Source organism: Uranotaenia lowii, chromosome 1 (genome assembly GCF_029784155.1).
Source record: "Uranotaenia lowii strain MFRU-FL chromosome 1, ASM2978415v1, whole genome shotgun sequence".
In the NCBI taxonomy this organism is placed as follows: Eukaryota; Metazoa; Arthropoda; class Insecta; order Diptera; family Culicidae; genus Uranotaenia; species Uranotaenia lowii.
The window spans coordinates 17,298,096-17,318,636 of record NC_073691.1 but is presented as its reverse complement, the minus strand read 5'-3'; the positions used below and the strand labels follow the sequence as shown (position 1 = coordinate 17,318,636).

The following is a 20,541-nucleotide window of genomic DNA, read 5'->3' as shown; positions in this document are numbered from 1 at the left end:
TAAACAACCGTAAACATAGTTTTAGGTCTCCGGAAATCACGTGCACCCTAATGTGGTAAATCTCGTTTAGAGTTAAGAAAATAACACGATCTTCGAAACACTTCCTTGAGGTGATTGCATTTCTTATTACATCACAATGTAGCTTAAGCATTCAGTTAAACATTTGAAGAGGAAATTAACTAAAAATACTAAATATTTTTCGAACCTGCAACAATACAAACTCGGAAACGAGTGAAAAACAAACCGGGAGATCATGCGCAGGCATGTCTCAAACACGCACTGCACTGTGTTCTCTGTTTCAAACACGCCACCGAGTGCATACCATCAACCACTCGGTGGCAGTGCTCGATCGAGACGCTGCATTGTAGCGATCAAAACACCGGTGTCAGTGGCGGTGCTTTGCTTGTCGTTCGGCAAACACCGGAGCCGAGTGCTTTAACTTCGGAAAGGCACCGGAGCCGAGTGCCTTCTGGTTCGTGAAAGCACCGGAGCTACATGCTGCTTGCTAGCACTGAGTAGCAAATTCGAACGATCATACCCAACAGCGCGGCGGTAGTAGGTACCGTGTGGAGTTTGTTATTGGGATGGATTTGAATCATTTGGGGTGAAGTTTATTACTTCACTGTACAGTTGTCCATCAAGATAGAAAGTTCATGTCTTCAGCAAAGTTGTTTGTATTGACATAATCTGTAACTTTGTCGAAAATATTAGTTTTCTATCTTGTTGGAGAACTGAATGGTAGAGTAATCATCTTCACTCCATTGATCAACTACACTCTGCTCTACGGTACCAATTTTTTTATTCCGCTTCAGATCCTTGTGCTTTCCTAAACGGAAATGGTAATGCGTTTGGGATAAAATTGTTCGGGTAGAGAAAAAGTTGGTATAGAATGATTTTGTTTTTCGACAGCGGATTTAATTTTTCGCAATAAGGCCGGAACAAAATTTGTTTTTCTTCTTTTGTCAATGGACCCTTTGGATGATCAAGAAGGGAATGGGAGGAAAATGAAAAAAAAAATAGAAATAAACTTATAAGATTTGATATGGAATTTTAGTTGGAAACCCTCGACTGGCAGTTCATACACCAATTTGTTGAACCATTCCAACCAGTGTATTTTGCAACAGTTCGTTTGCAAAACGAATCTATGGGTGAATCTATGGTTATGGGTGATTTTTTTTCGTATCCCAAGTAACACAGATCAAGCCAACTGGCTTTTTTGACTTTTAATATTGTTTCATGAAAACTTTTCGATGGCATTCAAATTTCAAAACAACCGCAAATCAGTCCTCATCATTATTCGCTCATATAACTTATAGATAACAAAATTCTTTCTGGATCAACCGATGAACGTTTGCGCTTAAGCAATAAAAACTTGGTAAACATTATGTTTTTCAAGTTGAACAGTGACCTATTTGCTATGGTACTTGTTAACTACACATGAGAAATAACCTTTTAATACTAATCAATCGTTCCTTTTTTTTTATTCATTATACTTGAGTTTGTATAAGATCAAGGCCGGATTAAAGAGGGCCCCCCGAGGGAATAAAAGTTTTAACATTCCTCTAATCATACTCCTACTTCAATTTCTACAAATCTCTGAAAATAAATCAAAACTAGAAAATCGGAATGAAAACTTGAAATATTACAACTAAAGAAGCCTCCGGGAAATAATATCTAGAATAGTTTTTCTCTTGCATAAGTTAAGGGGGCCCCCTAGAGTATGCAGTGAAGAAGCTCTCCAGCATTCTGCGAGCTAAGAATTTCAAAATCTTGGCATTGAATTTCCAAAAACATCACCCCAAAATCTGGACAAAAGTATGTGAACCGAATTCGAAACCAAAATTTAGAAGAATATGAACATGTCAGAATTCTGTACAGAACAGGGGAAATTAAGAAAAACATCTCCTTATTTTCATTGCATACAAACGTCTTACACAATAATGATGTTTATTTTTATTTAACTTTCCAAGTCATGCTTACTGCACTAAAATAGCAGTTAATTTCACCAAAACAGACTCACATTGCAAAGAGAGAACAGAGCAACTTTATGATAAACATTTCAGAATCTAATCCGGACAGTATCCGGGTTAATACCGGGTATTTTTATTATTTTCACTTATCGATCATTTATATTGAAATTTCCGTTGGTTTATAAATTTCTCAACCCTTTTCCCTCCAAAATTTCGAAAATAAAATCTTTTGTAGTTGTCTAAATTGGACCAATCAACAGTACAGAGTTTCTTTTTTGAATTTCCCTCACAATATCTGTCTTGAAATCAGACAATATCAGACTTGAAATTCTCATGTTATGAACATTCATATGAACATTTTCAACTTATTTTTAAAAATGATCTCATAGTTAAGTTGCAAATATCATTGAGTGATTCTCTTAACATGAATATTTCTATGTTTTTAATCTTATCTTTTTCCAGATCCAATTCATTGACATTTTGAAGTCTTTTGTTGGTTCTTCAGTTACTGAAATTCAGTTACATGGTCATGAGGATTCCTCATCTGACTTTTTCCATGATAACTGAATCTGTTTTTTAAACATTAAAGCTCTAATCTATTTTTTTTTCGAATGATCATTTTGGCACTTATACCAATTTTGTCACATTTAGAATAACAATATGATAACAATTTTTTTTATCTGATGAGAATCACATTCATAAACATTTCATGAAAACGTTTTTTTGTGTTTCACAGATAATTGTGAATTTAATCTGATTTTTAGTGTTGAATTCTTAAACTCTTATATCTGTATCTCTATAAAATTTGAATTTCATTATTTTGTTTATTTTTTTGTTTTCAATGTTTCAAATCTACATGAAACTTCTCAATAGTCATGAGGTAAATATCTCTCGATGAATCACAAACCAGACGATCAATGATAAAATGAAAATCATTTAAAATATCAATCCGGTCATTTTTCTAAATCAGAGAATTGTAGTTGGTGATAAGGGTATTAACAAAAATTGAGAACTAAATGTAAAATTTTGAAGCTAAAATCAGAGCTTTCATTGCTTAAAAATGTCCGAGCTCTTCCACAATGTTTGCACCTGATTAATTGATAATTTTTATTTGAAGGTACTAAAACTATTCTTCTACCAAAAATTTCATTCATATCCAGTTCTTTTACGTTTAAAATGTTTTGTGTTCTCTGGGATAGCATTTGAACAAAAAATCGAATCATAGGGGCCCCGAGAAAAAAATGCCCCGGGCCCCCCTATGGCTTAATTCGGCCCTGTATAAGATTGATCAAATGAAACATTTAAAAAAAATGTTCCAGCCTTATTGCAAAAATTAAATCCGCTGTCGAAAAACAAAATCATTCTATACCAACTTTTTCTCCACCCGAACAATTTTATCCCAAACGCATTACCATTTCCGTTTAGGAAAGCACAAGGATCTGAAGCGGAATAAAAAAAATTGGTACCGTAGAGCAGAGTGTAGTTGATCAATGGAGTGAAGATGATTACTCTACCATTCAGTTCTCCAACAAGATAGAAAACTAATATTTTCGACAAAGTTACAGATTATGTCAATACAAACAACTTTGCTGAAGACATGAACTTTCTATCTTGATGGACAACTGTACAGTGAAGTAATAAACTTCACCCCAAATGATTCAAATCCATCCCAATAACAAACTCCACACGGTACCTACTACCGCCGCGCTGTTGGGTATGATCGTTCGAATTTGCTACTCAGTGCTAGCAAGCAGCATGTAGCTCCGGTGCTTTCACGAACCAGAAGGCACTCGGCTCCGGTGCCTTTCCGAAGTTAAAGCACTCGGCTCCGGTGTTTGCCGAACGATAAGCAAAGCACCGCCACTGACACCGGTGTTTTGATCGCTACAATGCAGCGTCTCGATCGAGCACTGCCACCGAGTGGTTGATGGTATGCACTCGGTGGCGTGTTCTTAGTGGGACAAGGCACCAGTGCCGCACGGTTCGGTGTTTTTGCCATGCCTGATCAGACTGACACAATTTTCGCCATACCTGGATTGATGATTCTGTTTACCGTCCATGCTGTGACTGTTCTCAACAACGAGAGGCTTACGTACGGTACGGTTCAATGAATTCGAAAACGGATGACTGGGGAATCGATTGGAAGGATAAAGACGATTGTTTAAGTAATTTGGTTTCAGTTGAAGTTGAAAAGGAAAAAGTCGATCTTACACAAATCAAAGGGACTCATTGTTGATCAAAATAAAATTTTCCATGACCAAAATATAACTTCTTAAATTCACAACTTGTTCTTCCAAGGTAGATTTTCTTGACCCCATACTTACTTTATTCTTGTCTGGTCAAGATCTGTCGAACCGTATAATGATTATCCGTGTATATCCGAAAACCACATAGCCCATTCTGGCTTATTCGAGTCAGACTTGTACTGATTTTTTACTTTGTTTTATAACTTGTTTTTCCCACGGTAGATTGTTTTTAGTGGTTTTTTCTCGTTTCGTCTTCAACTTTTGAACATCCGTGTACACGAGAAAACCAACTTTCATACATTTTCGCTCAGTCTTCTTTGAAGTTATTAATGTGTCAAACTGATACTCCTAGAACTATAACGGCTCACTAAAGACCGCAATCCGGTTCGAAAGACCAAATTGAAGCTTCTCATTAATCGTATAACAGGCAGCCCTGCGCTGTACTGGAATAACTCAATCGTTTCCTGGGACTGTCTTCTCTATCGTGCTTTTCACTTTTCTTATCGTTGATGAAATGTCATTGATAACCTTATATTCCCAAAAATTTGTTATTTTATGACCTCATCTAGTAGTTGCTGAAACATTTCCGGGGCATTTGTTACACCGAACGGCAATCTTTCAAACTTCTGATTTGGCTAGTTCTGTATCAGAACACGGTGTATTTCGTAGAAGGACTTAAAGAAAAAAAATACAGTAACGCTAATTTTTGCATGGGCTGAAAGTAGAGCTTTTTCCGGTTCATTTTCACCAAAAATTAAAATATTCTGTCGGTGACCCCCCATACAAATTTTTTTTTTGAAAATTTTCTATTTTAATTCTAAAAAAAGTAAATATATTTTTAGTGTTATAGAATTTTCAGAGATGCTAATTATCTTAATTTTGACTTTCACTTCTTTTAAATTAAACTGATAACTCAACAATCACATCAAAAACTTTGAGAAATTTTCAATTTTTTTTAAACTAGTAACAGTGCTGTTTAAACGTAAAAAAATGCGTAGAAAGTGTCTTCTTATCCTAAAATTTAAATTTTGGCTGGCAAATCCTGTAAGCAGTCTGAGACGGTCGAATTAACTGGAATTATTAGAATGGTCTAGAATAATATGAATCCATATATGAATCCATTTTTATTCATTGTCTTAAGATTTTCTGATTGTGGCAACACTGAGGGGAACTTTATTTAAAAAAAGCCCAATGATTAAGAAAATCAGTTAACACTAGGAAGCGCTTTATTTTTTTTGTGATAACGCTTATCGTGATGCGATCTGGAGTAGAAACGTTTGTCTTAATTTCAGCTTTTAAAAAATTAAGAAAATCAATATTCAAAAGTAAACGATCCGTTAAAGACAATTTTTGATGAGAAATAAGTTTTTATATTTCTCCTGATTTAAATGTCTGAAAATTCTATTTGCACTTCAGACTCATTGCAAATGGCTACAGCAGTTCAATCTTGCTTAAATTTTGCATGATACTGTCTTTTGATACAATCATAATTATAAGTTTGAAATTTTCTTAAACCTTTGGTTTTTATCGATTTTTAGTCCAATTTTTATAACCCTGCTGTACTCTGTGATGCTTCCATTTTTTTCAAAAAGCATAACTGTTAAGGTTAAGCAATTCTAGCTTCAACGGTTTCCAACCCACTATATTATTTAAACAATCTCTTGAATTCTTTGTTTAAATTAAATTTGAATTTTGTAGTTTTTTTTTAAATAATGTTATCTCATGGGAGAATCTAGTTTAAAACTCTGATAAATTTTATTTTTTTCCCAAAAAAATGCTTTTTAATCTTTTTGTCGATCTTGTATTTACAAAAATCAATAATATTGTTGGCAAAAGTGAATTGCAAATGATCGATAGCAAGCTAGACTGCAGCACGTAACATTCATCATATTTTGTTCATCCCTTACTTATTTTAGTTATTCTACTGTACGCTGATGTTCTTCTTTATTATTAAAAAGATTCTTAATGAAGCATTAATATTACAGTAAAACAATCATAACTTCTACAATTTTATACGAATAATGTCAAAAACTATAATAATCATTGGTTTGGACAAATCATAAAAATCCACTTAAAAAAAAAAAAAAAGGCATAAATCTAGTCTAAAACCTTCGATAATATTGAAATTTGTCTTGAAAAAAAATTTTTTTCATCGTTTTGTTGATAATGAATTCCAAAATATCACCAGTACTTCAATTCTTAAGCAAAAACTATGTACAAATGATTAATAGAAAATTTATTCACCTTCAATATAAGAAAAAAAGATTTAAAATATATGTTATGTAGCGGAAGATAAACGGATTTCAGTGCAAGTACTTGAGCATTTAACTAAATTTTATATTTTAAATTTTATTTAAAACTGGTCTGCTTGGATATGTTTCATTTTGATGTGAGGTAAACAAAACTCAAAATGTCATAAACTATCATCAAAATTTGTATATTTGTTCTCTAAAGTGCATATCCATATGCATCAGAGCCTACAAATAATGTGGGAATATTTCAAAGAACAATTTTGAAATAAAGAAAAGATTTTTAATACTTTGTTGAAAACCAATCAAATGATGTTGGACTGTTTTTATTCATGTGTCATAATTTTTTTTAAACCAGAATTGGTTCTCCAAGATATACACAAATGAATATAAATTCATGTGACATTTGTATAACACCAATTATAACAAGGATATTTCAAATAATAACATTTTGAATAAAATGCTCATATAAAAATCAGTTTTCCAGAAAATCCAAATGATTTAGCTCTCCAGGCGTTGACATTTTATATTGTTTCAAAATGACAAAAACTTGAATAAAAAAAAAAAAAAATTTAATGAAAAAAGTTACTATTCCATTGCATTTGAATAATTTTACAGATAAAAATTTATAAATATGGACAAAAAAATTTCAAAAAAATAAAACGTATGGGGACTCACCGACCAAATATTTTAATTTTGCCTGAAAATGATTCAGAAAAGGCTACATTTTCCATTTCTGAAAAAATTAGAGTTACTGTATTTTTTATTTTAAACTTCTTCTATAAACACACCGTGAGAACATTTGAAAGGTATAATCCATTTTCTAGATAAATCTCAATATTACAGACGCAAAATTTGATCTAAATTTCTTTAAATCATTGAATCCCTTAAACATTTCAATTACCTCCTAAAAAAGAGCAAACTTGAAGAACTTCACCTTTGATCCATGTCTCCGGTTTTCACTTTCACACTGTACCAGTTTTACCTGTGTCGTTTTTCTTCAACGTGTGCCGGGGGCGGCCAACAGCTTGCTTTGATTGGATTAAAATATTTTATTCGTGTAATTCAACTCATACGTTCTCTTTGCTGCCGCCAACCCTTGGCGGCTTGGTGCAAGGAATAAGAACTACTCCGAGTCCACTCCCTGACTAGTCAGTCCGGATTTATGTATGTTTTTTCTTCGCCAAGTAGCACCTTCCTTCTCGACTAGAAAGTTGGATTCAACCTTATCATTCTCAGCTTTTGGTACAAGATTTTCCCAGAGTAAGCTGTAATTTTCCCACTTCACGCTAGACGAGTGTGTTTTTTCCTCCGTTTGTTTTCGTCTGATTGAGATATTTTCCGAGGGTTATTTTGCCCACTTTACACTTCTACCAGAGTCACTGCCAGATCCAGTGAACTTCACCGGTTAACCTTCCTCCCCATTTGGTGGATTGTAATATTTTCTTCCCACGTGCTTGAATTGTCATTCAGAAGAGAGGAAAGAAAAATCATTTCTTTGTTTTCGCTGTCAGACAAAACAAAACAATCAACCATTTCCGTTTGCTGTGCAACGTGTTGGTTTTTTCTCCGTCTCTTAACAGTTTACTTTTTTTCGCCATTTTTCATTGCAGAAATCAAGGCCAGCTGGGAAGAATGGTGGACGTACGATGGCATCTCAGGTAAGTTATGTTTTCCCGTGTAAACGGAATTTTTCTGCAATCAAAGCAATCCAATGGCCAGTCATGGCCATCTGTGTAGATGAACGTGGTTGGACAAACACTCACTAGAAAATTTAAACAATACATTTTTTTTTTAATTTAAAACCGGTGACGATGTTTATAAAATAAGAAATGTATTTTTGAGTTTTTTTTTGTCAATTTTAAATTGTTGTTTAGCTCATGAAAGTTCAGGAAGTTTAAAGGAGCGCTTCTTAAGAAAAAAAAAGGTTGTTTCGACATCTCGATTAGTACCACATGTTGCAAGGTTGCAATCTTTGGCTCAAACCTTCAATCGGATGACTAGAAGTTGAGTCCTACATAAAAAAAAACTTCACTCTAAAAGGTGAAAAAATGGAGAAGAAAAAAAAATCTAAATCCATATTTCCCAGACTCGGCCAGGATGTCCATTATGCCACCGATGATGTTATAGCCGTTTGTCACGAGACACGCTATCGGGGAAGCAAAATCAAATGTGGAAGCTACAGAAAAAAAAATGTGGAAGAAGATGGAATCCAGACGGAGGAAAGAGGAGAATAAAAACTACAAATGCAACCTTCAACAGAAATCGGAAATGGTAACAGAAATGGAACGGTAATGACAACAATACAAATGAAAAACTTGATTCAGATTTACCTGAAGTTATTTTCTAACTTTTCTTATCAATTTATTCCATTTTGGAAAAATTTCAACAAGGTTAAATTTCTTAGGGTGTTCCATATGAATCGATTTTGAGACGGTAAAATGTGTTCTCTTTCAAATGTAAAAATAAATTTAAATTCAACCGAAAATCCCGCTCACAAAATTAGTTGAAAATCGCCTGAAATTATGTCATGTTTTGGGATCCCCGTTTCCATTTTAAAATGGAAAAATTGAAAATTCTCTTGTAGTAGTTTTTCATGCTGTTTGGTTTTTCAAATGCTTAATTTGTAGCTCCTTTTTTTTAAAACTGCTTTCTTCAACTTTCGAGACTGAATTTATATCGCAATTACAATATCTTTTCGTTAATCGCAAAAAGGAGGAAGTTTTACAAAAATCGTTGGATCGACAACTTTACAAAATGACAGTGACTTGTAAAAAGTCTGAAAAAGTCATTATAATTCGTTTTCAGAGTTCTGTTTTATTTTTGACTCAACAACCCAAATTATTTCATCCCAATTAAATTCGACACTTCAATTCAAAAATTCTTTATTAACTTAAAAAAGGAACGCTGCAGAATTTGTTGAAAATTTAGAACAGATGAAAACTTTGTTAAAAATTTAGAACAGATGAATACTGTTTGAGATTCATCGAAATTTTTTTATAAGCTTCAATACATACTAAAAATATAATTCCTCAATATTCATAAATTACAAAAGAAAGTGAAATAAATCATGGAAAACTTTTGAAAATTGTGAAAAATCCGTAAAACATTATTCAAATGGAATTGATATATTAAAATTCAATTTTCCAAAATTTGTCAAGAATGAAAAATCAGAATTTTCAAAACAGTCAATTATTCAATATATTTAAAAAATGTCTTAAAATTTAAACAAATTAGAAAAAAAACTATTATTAAAGAAAATTTGTGTTGATTTTTTTTTAGATTGATCAAGTAATTAAATATAATAAACACTCCAATCTGTCAAAACTGAAAAAAATACATAAAATTTTAGGGGATTTTAGAATCTATTCTATATTTTTAAAAGGAAATTTCAAAAATTGTCAAGAATTTTATGAAGAGATGAATCACTGTAATTTATGTTTCTTACTAAGTATTTCGGCCTCATCGGTGATTATAGTAGTTGGCCCGTGCCTAACAGAATTTTGGTATCGCTCTTTTCCACCATCTTTCATTTCTTCTAACTTTCTTTTCGTCTATAGAATTTCATAATCATAGGATGTTCTTACTAAAAAAGACATCACTTTTCACAGATAGGGCCGATAAAATCAAGTAACATTGTCAAGAATTCCCGTCAGGTTTTAACGATTTTCAATGGTTTTTGTTAATGATTTACATAATTAAAAATAATAACGATGTTTTTTGAATTTACTTACTATTTTAGATGTCTTCAAGATTTTTTTGACAATTTTCGGTGATTATTTTCCATGATTTCAACTTCAACCATTTTCTAATAAAAAACTGTAAACATTTTCAATGATTTTCGAATGACACCAATTTCTAAATATTGACAATTGGCTTATAAAAATTTGCATAAATTGCCAAAATTAGTTAAAAAATCACCAGAAAGAATTTGAACTGTCCTCAAAAATACCGTTATGTCTTCAACATCATTAAGTAGTATGTATAGAATTAGTCGAATGTGCTGGAAACATAATTACTTGTTGCTAGAACTCTCTAAAGATTTTGAGCAATTGGGAAATATCTTTAAAAAAATGAGATTATTTCATACAATAACTAAGGAAATTTGCAAAAAATTGAGAGTTATTCAAAAATAACAAAAACTTACATTCAAAACTTATAACCTTTTATGCAAATTCAAAAAAAACCTTTTAAATATCAACCCGAGTGAAAACCTTCCAAACAACCAGAAATTTCAAAATTATGAAAGTAAAAACTTTAAATAAAATCTAAATAATACGAGGTTTTAGAGGCGACTGATCCAAAGTTTTTTTTTCGAAAGTCGAAATTGGTCAAATCTTTTAGGAGTAAATTCATAAAAGTTTCCAAAAGTTCCAGTGAAAATTTCTTCCAAATTTATCGAAACCAATAATCGAAATATGGATCATTTCTGTTATTTGTCATTTTATTCTTTTTTTCCATTTCTACAGTTTTATACATTTTGTCAGTTTCATCTGGGTATATATTCATTGTTGTTTTTTTGTAATTATATTTTTTTAAAAATTTAATGTTATTGTAATTTTTTTTAAATTATTTCAATTTTAATTTAATATTAATATTTTTTTTTACATTAAATAAACTTGGTCATTTTTCACATTTTCGACATTTTTGACATTTTTGAAACTGATGACATTTTTGACTTTGATTTCTCACACTTTTGACATTTTTTTATATTTTTTTCACTTTTGAAATATTTGACATTTCTGACATTTTCGACATTTTTGACATTGATGACATTACTGACATTTTTGACATTTTTGTCATTTCTGTCATTTATGTCATTTTTAACATATCTGGCATTTTTGACATTTTTTGCATTTTTGACCATTCTGACATTTTTGAAATTTTTAACTTATTGACACTTTTGAAATTTTTAATTTTTGTAATTTTTGTAATTTTTGTAATTTTTGTAATTTTTGTAATTTTTGTAATTTTTGTAATTTTTGTAATTTTTGTAATTTTTGTAATTTTTGTAATTTTTGTAATTTTTGTAATTTTTGTAATTTTTGTAATTTTTGTAATTTTTGTTATTTTTGTCATTTTTGTAATTTTTGTAATTTTTGTAATTTTTGTAATTTTTGTAATTTTTGAAATTTTTGTAATTTTTATAATTTTTGTCATTTTTGGTAATTTTTGTATTTTTTGTAATTTTTGTTATTTTTGTTTTGTTTTTGTCATTTGGGTAATGTTTTTAATTTTTGTTTTTTTGCTAATTTTGTAATTTTTGTAATTTTTTTAATTTTTGTAATTTTTGTATTTTTGTAATTTTTGTAATTTTTGTAATTATGGTAATTTTTGTAATTTTTGTAATTTTTGTAATTTTTGTAATTTATGTAATTTTTGTAATTTTTGTAATTTTTTTAATTTTTGTAATTTTTGTAATTTTTGTAATTTTTGTAATTTTTGTAATTTTTGTAATTTTTGTAATTTTTGTAATTTTTGTAATTTTTGTAATTTTTGTAATTTTTGTAATTTTTGTAATTTTTGTAATTTTTGTAATTTTTGTAATTTTTGTAATTTTTGTAATTATTGTAATTTTTGTAATTTTTGTAATTTTTGTAATTTTTGTAATTTTTGTAATTTTTGTAATTTTTGTAATTTTTGTAATTTTTGTAATTTTTGTAATTTTTGTAATTTTTGTAATTTTTGTAATTTTTGTAATTTTTGTAATTTTTGTGATTTTTGTAATTTATGTAATTTTTGTAATTTTTGTAATTTTTGTCATTTTTGTAATTTTTAATTTTTGTAATTTTTGTAATTTTGTATTTTTTGTCATTTTTAATTTTTGTCATTTTTGTTATTTGGTAATTTTCGTAATTTTTGTTATTTTTGTAATTTTTGTTATTTTTGTAAATTTTGTATTTTTTGTCATTTTCGTCATTTTGTAATTTTTATATTTTTTTAAATTTTGATAATATTTGTAATTTTAGTAATTTTGTAATTTATGTAATTTTTGTAATTTTTGTAATTTTTGTAATTTTTGTAATTTTTGTAATTTTTGTAATTTTTGTAATTTTTGTAATTTTTGTAATTTTTGTAATTTTTGTAATTTTTGTAATTTTTGTAATTTTTGTAATTTTTGTAATTTTTGTAATTTTTGTAATTTTTGTAATTTTTGTAATTTTTGTAATTTTTGTCATTTTTGTAATTTTTGTTATTTTTGTAATTTTTATAATTTTTGTAATTTTTGTAATTTTTGTGATTTTTGTAATTTTTGTAATTTTTGTAATTCTTGAAATTTTTGTAATTTTTGTAATTTTTGTAATTTTTGTAATTTTTGTAATTTTTGTAATTTTTGTAATTTTTGTAATTTTTGTAATTTTTGTAATTTTTGTAATTTTTGTAATTTTTGTAATTTTTGTAATTTTGTCATTTTTGTAATTTTTGTAATTTTTGTCATTTGCGTAATTTTTGTAATTTTTGTAATTTTTGTAATTTTTGTAATTTTTGTAATTTTTGTAATTTTTGTAATTTTTGTAATTTTTGTAATTTTTGTTATTTTTGTAATTTTTGTAATTTTTGTAATTTTTGTAATCTTTGTAATTTTTGTAATTTTTGTTATTTTTGTTATTTTTGTTATTTTTGTAATTTTGGTAATTTTTGTAATTTTTGTAATTTTTGTAATTTTTGTAATTTTTGTAATTTTTGTAATTTTTGTAATTTTTGTAATTTTTGTAATTTTTGTAATTTTTGTAATTTTTGTAATTTTTGTAATTTTTGTAATTTTTGTAATTTTTGTAATTTTTGTAATTTTTGTAATTTTTGTAATTTTTAATTTTTGTAATTTTGTATTTTTTGTCATTTTTAATTTTTGTAATTTTTGTTATTTGGTAATTTTTGTAATTTTTGTTATTTTTGAAATTTTGTATTTTTTGTCATTTTCGTCATTTTTTGTCATTGTCGTCATTTTTGTAATTTTTGTAATTTTTGTAATTTTTGTAATTTTTGTAATTTATGTAATTTTTGTAATTTTTGTGCTTTTTGTCATTTTTGTAATTTTTGTAATTTTTGTAATTTTTGTAATTTTTGTAATTTTTGTAATTTTTGTAATTTTTGTAATTTTTGTAATTTTTGTAATTTTTGTAATTTTTGTAATTTTTGTAATTTTTGTAATTTTTGTAATTTTTTTAATTTTTGTTATTTATGTTATTTTTATAATTTTGTAATTTTTGTTGTTTTTGATTTTTTTTGTAATTTTTTAATTTGTGTTTTTTTGGGAATTTTCGTCATTTTTGAAAATTTTTATAATTTTTGTCATTTTTGTCATTTTTTTTTTGTTTGTAATTTTTGTCATTTTTGTAATTTTTGTCATTTTTGTCATTTTTGTCATTTTTGTCATTTTTGTCATAGTTTAGAAAGAGTTTTTAACGATCTAGTTAAAATATTTGATTTCTCTTCTCCAGCTTAAGTAAGAAAAATAAGGAAAGCACGATGAGGAAAAAAGGACAAAAAGCGTGCTAACTGATTATTACTAGGTGCCAGGCTTGGCACTGGCATTTTGTATGGCACTATTTGCCATCACCCACACAATAAGCTCCGTCGTTTGGTTCAGGACTTTCAGAACGTTATCAACCATCTGAAAAATATGAACTGGATATGGAATAGGGGAATCAAGAGCAACACGAACAACAGAGAACCCAAAAAAAAGATGTGATAGAGCTGTAAAATGTCACGAAATCCCCTTCAACTGGTTTTCGACGATGGCGGGTACGTGTTTGGGATTGTTGATTGGCCGGAATAGTCCTCGTTGGGCCGGATTGGGATCGGAATTGGATTGGGCAGGATTGTAGAAATTGCTCAACCTTTTCCCCCTCTTCATGTTTCATGTTTACATCTGACGACTGCAATATTCAGAAATTATTGTTGTACTTTTTTTAGCCACATGTCTCTCTCCTCCCATTAAACATGGAAAACAATCGCACCTATCAAGAATTTAATTAGCATAAATAATGAGCAAAATTCGTTTCCCATAGACCTGTGATTTATTTTGAAACAAAGCACGTTATAAAACACTAATGGGCTGATCACAATTACACATTCTGTATGTGGCTGTGTGAGAGGGAGGAAAAGAGTAAGGAGAGGCAAACAATTTAACAGTTTCGTCCCCCTGTTTTCCATTTTCATTTCATGGGGACAGACAAAAACCCTCGAAAAGTACTTATTGACCACAAGGTGACGAAAAAAAACGGTGATATCTGCAAATAATGACTGCATCTCTTGGTGCTTGACTTCAAATGTCGTCTACATGTGAGGTCTGGTAACAAATTATGACAAAAATGATGATGGTCGCTTGAGAGCGACAAAGACAATCGAACAAAAAAAAAACAATTCCCATTTCGGCGAATCGTTAGTCCTATAACCCAAACAAAACAATCAACCCCCTACTTGAAGGATTCAAATGGGTCCAAAGTTGAAAACAAAACAAAAAAAAACGGGGTCACTCCAGTTCAATCTACTTACCTTAAAAGATAAACTTGCTAACACGGTGTTAAACTTTTAATCTAATCGTATAGCATGAGGGGTTGTCCCTCGGGTAAAACGCACCGCCATCCCGGAACCGGAAACGCGGGATTCGAACACACGTTCTACGCCCTTTTCCGCATACTTTTACATAAGGTCGGGCGGGCCTTTTCCGCTTTCTTCTATGGTTCCCACGGGAGCAACCACCGGCGCGGCGGGTCCCGGGGAAAGAAGATTTGTTTGAGCCGGTAAACGGTAGTGGCGCCGGAAAACAAAACCAAAACAAATAAACTGCTCGGTCGACCCCTCGCTTTGTTGTTGTTTCTTTTATTCTCCACTCAGAAAAATACTCTTAAGCATGCCATAAGATTCTCTTATAAACTGGCGCCATAAGAAAAATCAATGAAATTCATAAGATTGTCTTATGAAGCGAATGAATTCTGAGATGAACCCCTACTTCAATGAGAAGTTTCCGCTTTTCACAAGATGGTCTTATGGAAACAGGAAATTTCATGTATAATAATAAAAATTCAAAATATTTGATATTTTCATTTTTCTCTTTCGCAAATTAGTGTGGAATAATTTCATGCATGGTCACCATCAGCAGCACATCAACACCCGGTTCCAATTAAGTCACACACAATTAAGTTCCAATTTGTCACATCCGGATCTTTGCCTTACGTTTGTTGCCGGTCAGCATGCTGAAAAGTAAACCAGAAAATATATTTTAGTTTGCAAATAAATTTAACGACTACAAGAAAAACTTACCATTAAAAAATACAATTTAGTTTCACTTTATAAAATTAAAAGGTGCACCAGGAGTGCTTCGTTAGACGATGAAAACTAACGGAATGAATGAATGTGTTTATTTTGTTTCCACAATGCCGGTACTCCTATTTTGCATAAGATATTCTTATGAAAACTGGAAGAATTTCATAAGACTCTTATGAAAATCAATTTTACACTCTAAAAAGTGGTTCATAAGACGTATCTTATGAAAATAATAATAAGAATTCGCCTGAGTGTCGGTGATTCACTGACACTGAGTTAAACTTCATGGTAAGATCTGTCCTAAATGTAAACACAATATTCGGGTGTAAAAAATCCCAAGCAGAATCGAATAGTTATTTTGGACTACAACAACTGAAGATCTTTAAGTATGTAGTTTGTCAAAATAACGTTTTGAGGAAGTCACACAAAATTAAATGTTAATTATTTAAAGGAAAGACGATGAGTCGAATCCCATCCTGAGGCTAGAAGTCTTGGTCGTGGTATTGCTAGACTACTTTTTAAAAAATAGTTCACTAGACACCATGCAATGAATTGTTTGTTTTTCAATGTAAAAAGACATACCCCTATTAAACAGCAGATTTTTATTTGTCCGGTGATATACGAAGTAAGGGTTTTCCACAAAGTTGTTCAGCGGAAAATTCCCTTTTATAAATTTAAAAACTTGTACAAAACCCATTAGCAGGCTCGAATTCACAGAAGAAACAAAAAAGACGATGATTTTTCAGATCGAAATATTCAATTTTCCCATGCAAACATAAAAGTTAAAATTTACTCATGTAAACGATGATGAGAGATTTTGCAAGAAATCATTAATGAGACGAAGTTTTCAAGACCCCCTGTCCTTAGAGAAATTTAAAAATGACCCAAATCGGCTCAGTCTGGTACATATAGTACAAATCGGACAACCTCAATCCTGCTCCGGTTCCGGCTCGTCAATCTTCCAAGTATCCCCTCCATAGTCTCGACGGCATCTACGAAATGCTTGCTGGCAGCGAGAACTTCAGTGGAATTGAGCTGTTGGACGCTTTTCTGCAGACGGAGGTAGAGGAAGAGTCGCGGGTTTTTAACCACGCAAAGGTCATTAATGCTGGATAGGTGATTCGATCTACTTTGAGGTCTGCTTGAGCTGCATTCTTTGAGGTCAGTGATTGTGCCGCAAATACATAGGAAGAGGAGTCTGACACGTTTCCACTATGGCCAACCGGGTATGGTAAAGATTCAAAAGCATGGCTAGATTTCTTGTCTATTTGCCACACATCGACAAGAGGGTTAAGGATCAACAAACGCAGGATGAAGACTGTATTGCAGCTGTCAAATATTTTCCGCACTCTTCCCAATATGCTTGGACAATACCAGCGAAACCAAGGCACGATCATGCGGGGCTAATCGATGGTTTATACTATCTTATTATCGTGGATGCTTGTAATGGACTTTCTATTTTACAGATGCGGCGCAATCTCTGAAGAAAAATGTGCTCCGCACTTACTAAATCACGCCACAATGGAAAAGGAACTTAATTTTCTTATGTCATATATTCGCACCAATTTCATTGGAGAATAGGCCTAACTTACGTGCATGTGTGTCAGATGTCATCTTTCGATAAGAGTCAATGAGCTGTTTCGCCGCTAATGTCCTCAGCATCCCCTTCGCCGATTCCCTGGGCGACATAGGGAAACAGGCAAGGTCATTGGAATTCGAGATGACATGTTCCAGGCATGATGCAGACGACAAACTTCCTCAGCCCTGGAGCCCTGTGTTTCTGCTCACAGGTCCCGTACGAGACTGCACGATATCGTTGGGGATGTTCTTATCCTTAGTGTGGGCGGCCTGGATGGCGGCTGGCAGGCCTTGCCCAACACTGCACGTTCCGGGGATATCGCTTGCGATGCTTTTCCTTGGTGTGAGTGGCCTGGATGACGGCTGACAGACCTCGCCCAACACTGCACGTGCAAACCACTTCGCTGGAGATTTTCTCTACCACGGTCAATTTGCCTGACCGAGGGAAGCAACAAATGTGTGCACGGTGGTCTTCTGCACGTGGATCGGTACCGTGGTGCGCAGCTCCTGGGAAGAAGAGGCAAGAAACAAAAACCTTCTGGGCTCTGCTCGGTTAGAATCCGTTCCACTTTCAAATTCGTATGGTCCTTACCCTATATTGGGGATATTTGATGTGTTTCTGTCACGGCTTGCTACGTCCCGATCTGAATAATATTCGGTTTCCAAGCCTGGAGGAACAACCTGAGCACAACAAGATTGTCAATCACGTGCTATTATGTATTGTTGTGTGACTTGTGTGAACTCACCAGCGGCTGTGATCGATGTCGTCTCCTTCAATCTGGCGCGAAAACCTCCTGAAGGATTTCTATCGGATTTCTCCAGGAGATTGTCCTTTCGGTAGAATCGCACTTTTCACGGCCCGAGAGGCGAGACGACCGCGCTCTTGCACGGGATCCGGCACCTCCGCCGACTTCCTTTTTAACACGTCACTTCAGAACTTTTTCTTTGCTTTTTCCTTCTTCTTACACACTAGTGAGAATTGATGATTGACGGTTTGAAGTATGCTTCCGTGCACATTTCCACGCGAGGGGTTTTTTTTCAAACCTTGCAAAATGTTTCCACACTGAAAGGATTTAGTATCAGTTATCTGGCCTTTTAGAAATTGAGTGCGTGCTTAATATATGCATGAAACTAAAATTGCTACATGCTTTTAGCGATGGTCTGAGATCTAAAAATTTGTCAGCGTTTTTAGCTTATCAGACTTAGGATTCTTCCTGCTTGGGTAGATGTTCATCACAGAGTTTGCTGCTGGACAACTCACTACTTTACAACTAAAGGATTCCGGCCTGTATCTTTTGTTTTGAAAGCACTATCATGAACACTTCTGCTTGAAACACGTACTTTTCGGTCGCTTGTTAAATACACGGGCGAGGTGCCCCTTCCTCACGGCATCATCGAGGACTTTGTGTCCGATCAGGTCCGTTGCACCTCGGGGACAAGTCACAAAAGTTCCAATTCCAAGCTGCAACCAGCATTGGCTTCGATGATTTCTGGGGACTAACTTCGGCGATTCTGACACACTCAATATGAGATTGCACATCATATCCACATCAACAACAGGATAACCCCTCATTGGTTAATTAACGGTTTAGCCCTCCACTTATTCGTCATATTTATTCATCAGCAGGGCAGATCATCGACCCTTCCTTCTCGCGGCAGACCACGAGCTCAAGTTACCTCATCACACGAATCGACCGGTAGTTGTGAACTAATATACCGCGGCTAGTCCACAAAGTTGGAGATCCTGGCAGGTTATTCCTGGCATTCGTTATTGTGAGAACCTGTTTGATATTATCGAAGGAAAAAAAATTGAATAAGAACTGTATCGAAAAGTCATTTGTAACTTTTAAAACTAGTTTACTTAAGAATGAGTGAACTTTTTCCTGTGTACATGCTAAAGTTTGTTTACATGCTTAAAAAGTGTTGTGCAATCAATTTGTTCCGATTAGTTTTTTCATCTGCGTTATGGAGAAATTTCTGCACACTTGATGCACTGAAAAGAGTGTTACCCAAAACCAAATCGCAAAACCGTACAAAGTACACCACACAAGCGTGAAAAATGTCATCGTTAAATATGGTAACGAGTCGGAAGAAAACCTAGTTCCAGTCAGCCCCAGTTGGATGCTAAAGCAGTCACTCAAATCAAACGTAACCGATCGATGCGTGATCTGGCTAAACATTTCAAAACCAGCATTGGGATTATTCAGAGAATCATGGCTAGGAACTCCTTGAAGAGGGACAAGAAGCGGAAGTTTCCTAAGAAATCAGTAGAGCAACAATCTCGAGCAAAAACAAGGGCACGGAAACTTTATGAACGGATTCTGGACATCAGCTACGGGTGTATCTTAATGAACGACGAAACCTACGTCAGCCAGGATTCTGAAACGCTCTCCGGGCCACAATTCTACATGAAATCGACAAACGAGGAGGTGGATGATGCTGACTGCTCGGTTGCGGTGGAAAAATTCGAGCAGAAGGTTCTAGTATGGCAAGCTACTTGTACTTGTGGTCTGCGGTCAAGTATTTTCTTCACAAATGGTTCAATACATGCTCTAGTTTACAAAGATGAATGCTTGACAAAAAGATTGCTGCCCTTTATAAAAGACATGCGTATCCCCCTCTCTTCTGGTCGGATTTGACATCTGCACATTACGTCAAGCCTGTACTGCAGTAGCATATAGACAATAACATCCAATTCGTCGAGAAAAACATCAATCTGGGCGATTGTGAAGAGTATTTTTAGGAAGGAAGGGACAGTTTCTCAAAGCATGAAGAATTTGACAGAAAATGCACAAAAGCTACTGTGCAGAACCTGATGGAAGGTATTTTATCAAAAGTGCAAAACATATTTTTTTCACTTATGTTAATCATGATATTGTTTCTAATCATACTAATCTTCAATAAACCGAATAAAAAAAATTATATTATAAACTTATTCCATTTTTATTCACAGAAAGATGTTGCTAAAGAGCTTTCGATACAGTCCTTACTTCTTCACGCGAATCGTCCAGTGGATGTGAACTAACATGCCACGACTAGGCCGCATAATATGTTCTGACTGCAGTCTTCAGTACCAAATGTCCATAAAAATCTGCCAATGCTTTCATTCGATTGGTTGAGATAAATCTTGGCACGATGGAGACTTCCACGTAGAGCACTTTCGTTTTTCATGTGTTTGAGATTATGAGAACATCCGTCAGCCAATGATCGATATGAATTCGATAGAAA

At 32.6% G+C, this 20,541-nt stretch overlaps 1 protein-coding gene across 2 annotated transcripts in view; it reads left to right on the top strand.

Moving 5' to 3' along the window:
• Nucleotides 1-20,541, top strand: part of LOC129745129 (carbonic anhydrase-related protein 10) — a 119,559-nt gene that overhangs the window by 72,155 nt on the left and 26,863 nt on the right. For both annotated transcript variants that reach the window (XM_055738025.1, XM_055738033.1), the window contains exon 3: nt 8,079-8,126. In XM_055738025.1, coding sequence (XP_055594000.1) covers nt 8,079-8,126 — 48 coding nt within the window. The remainder of the gene's footprint in view (nt 1-8,078; nt 8,127-20,541) is intronic.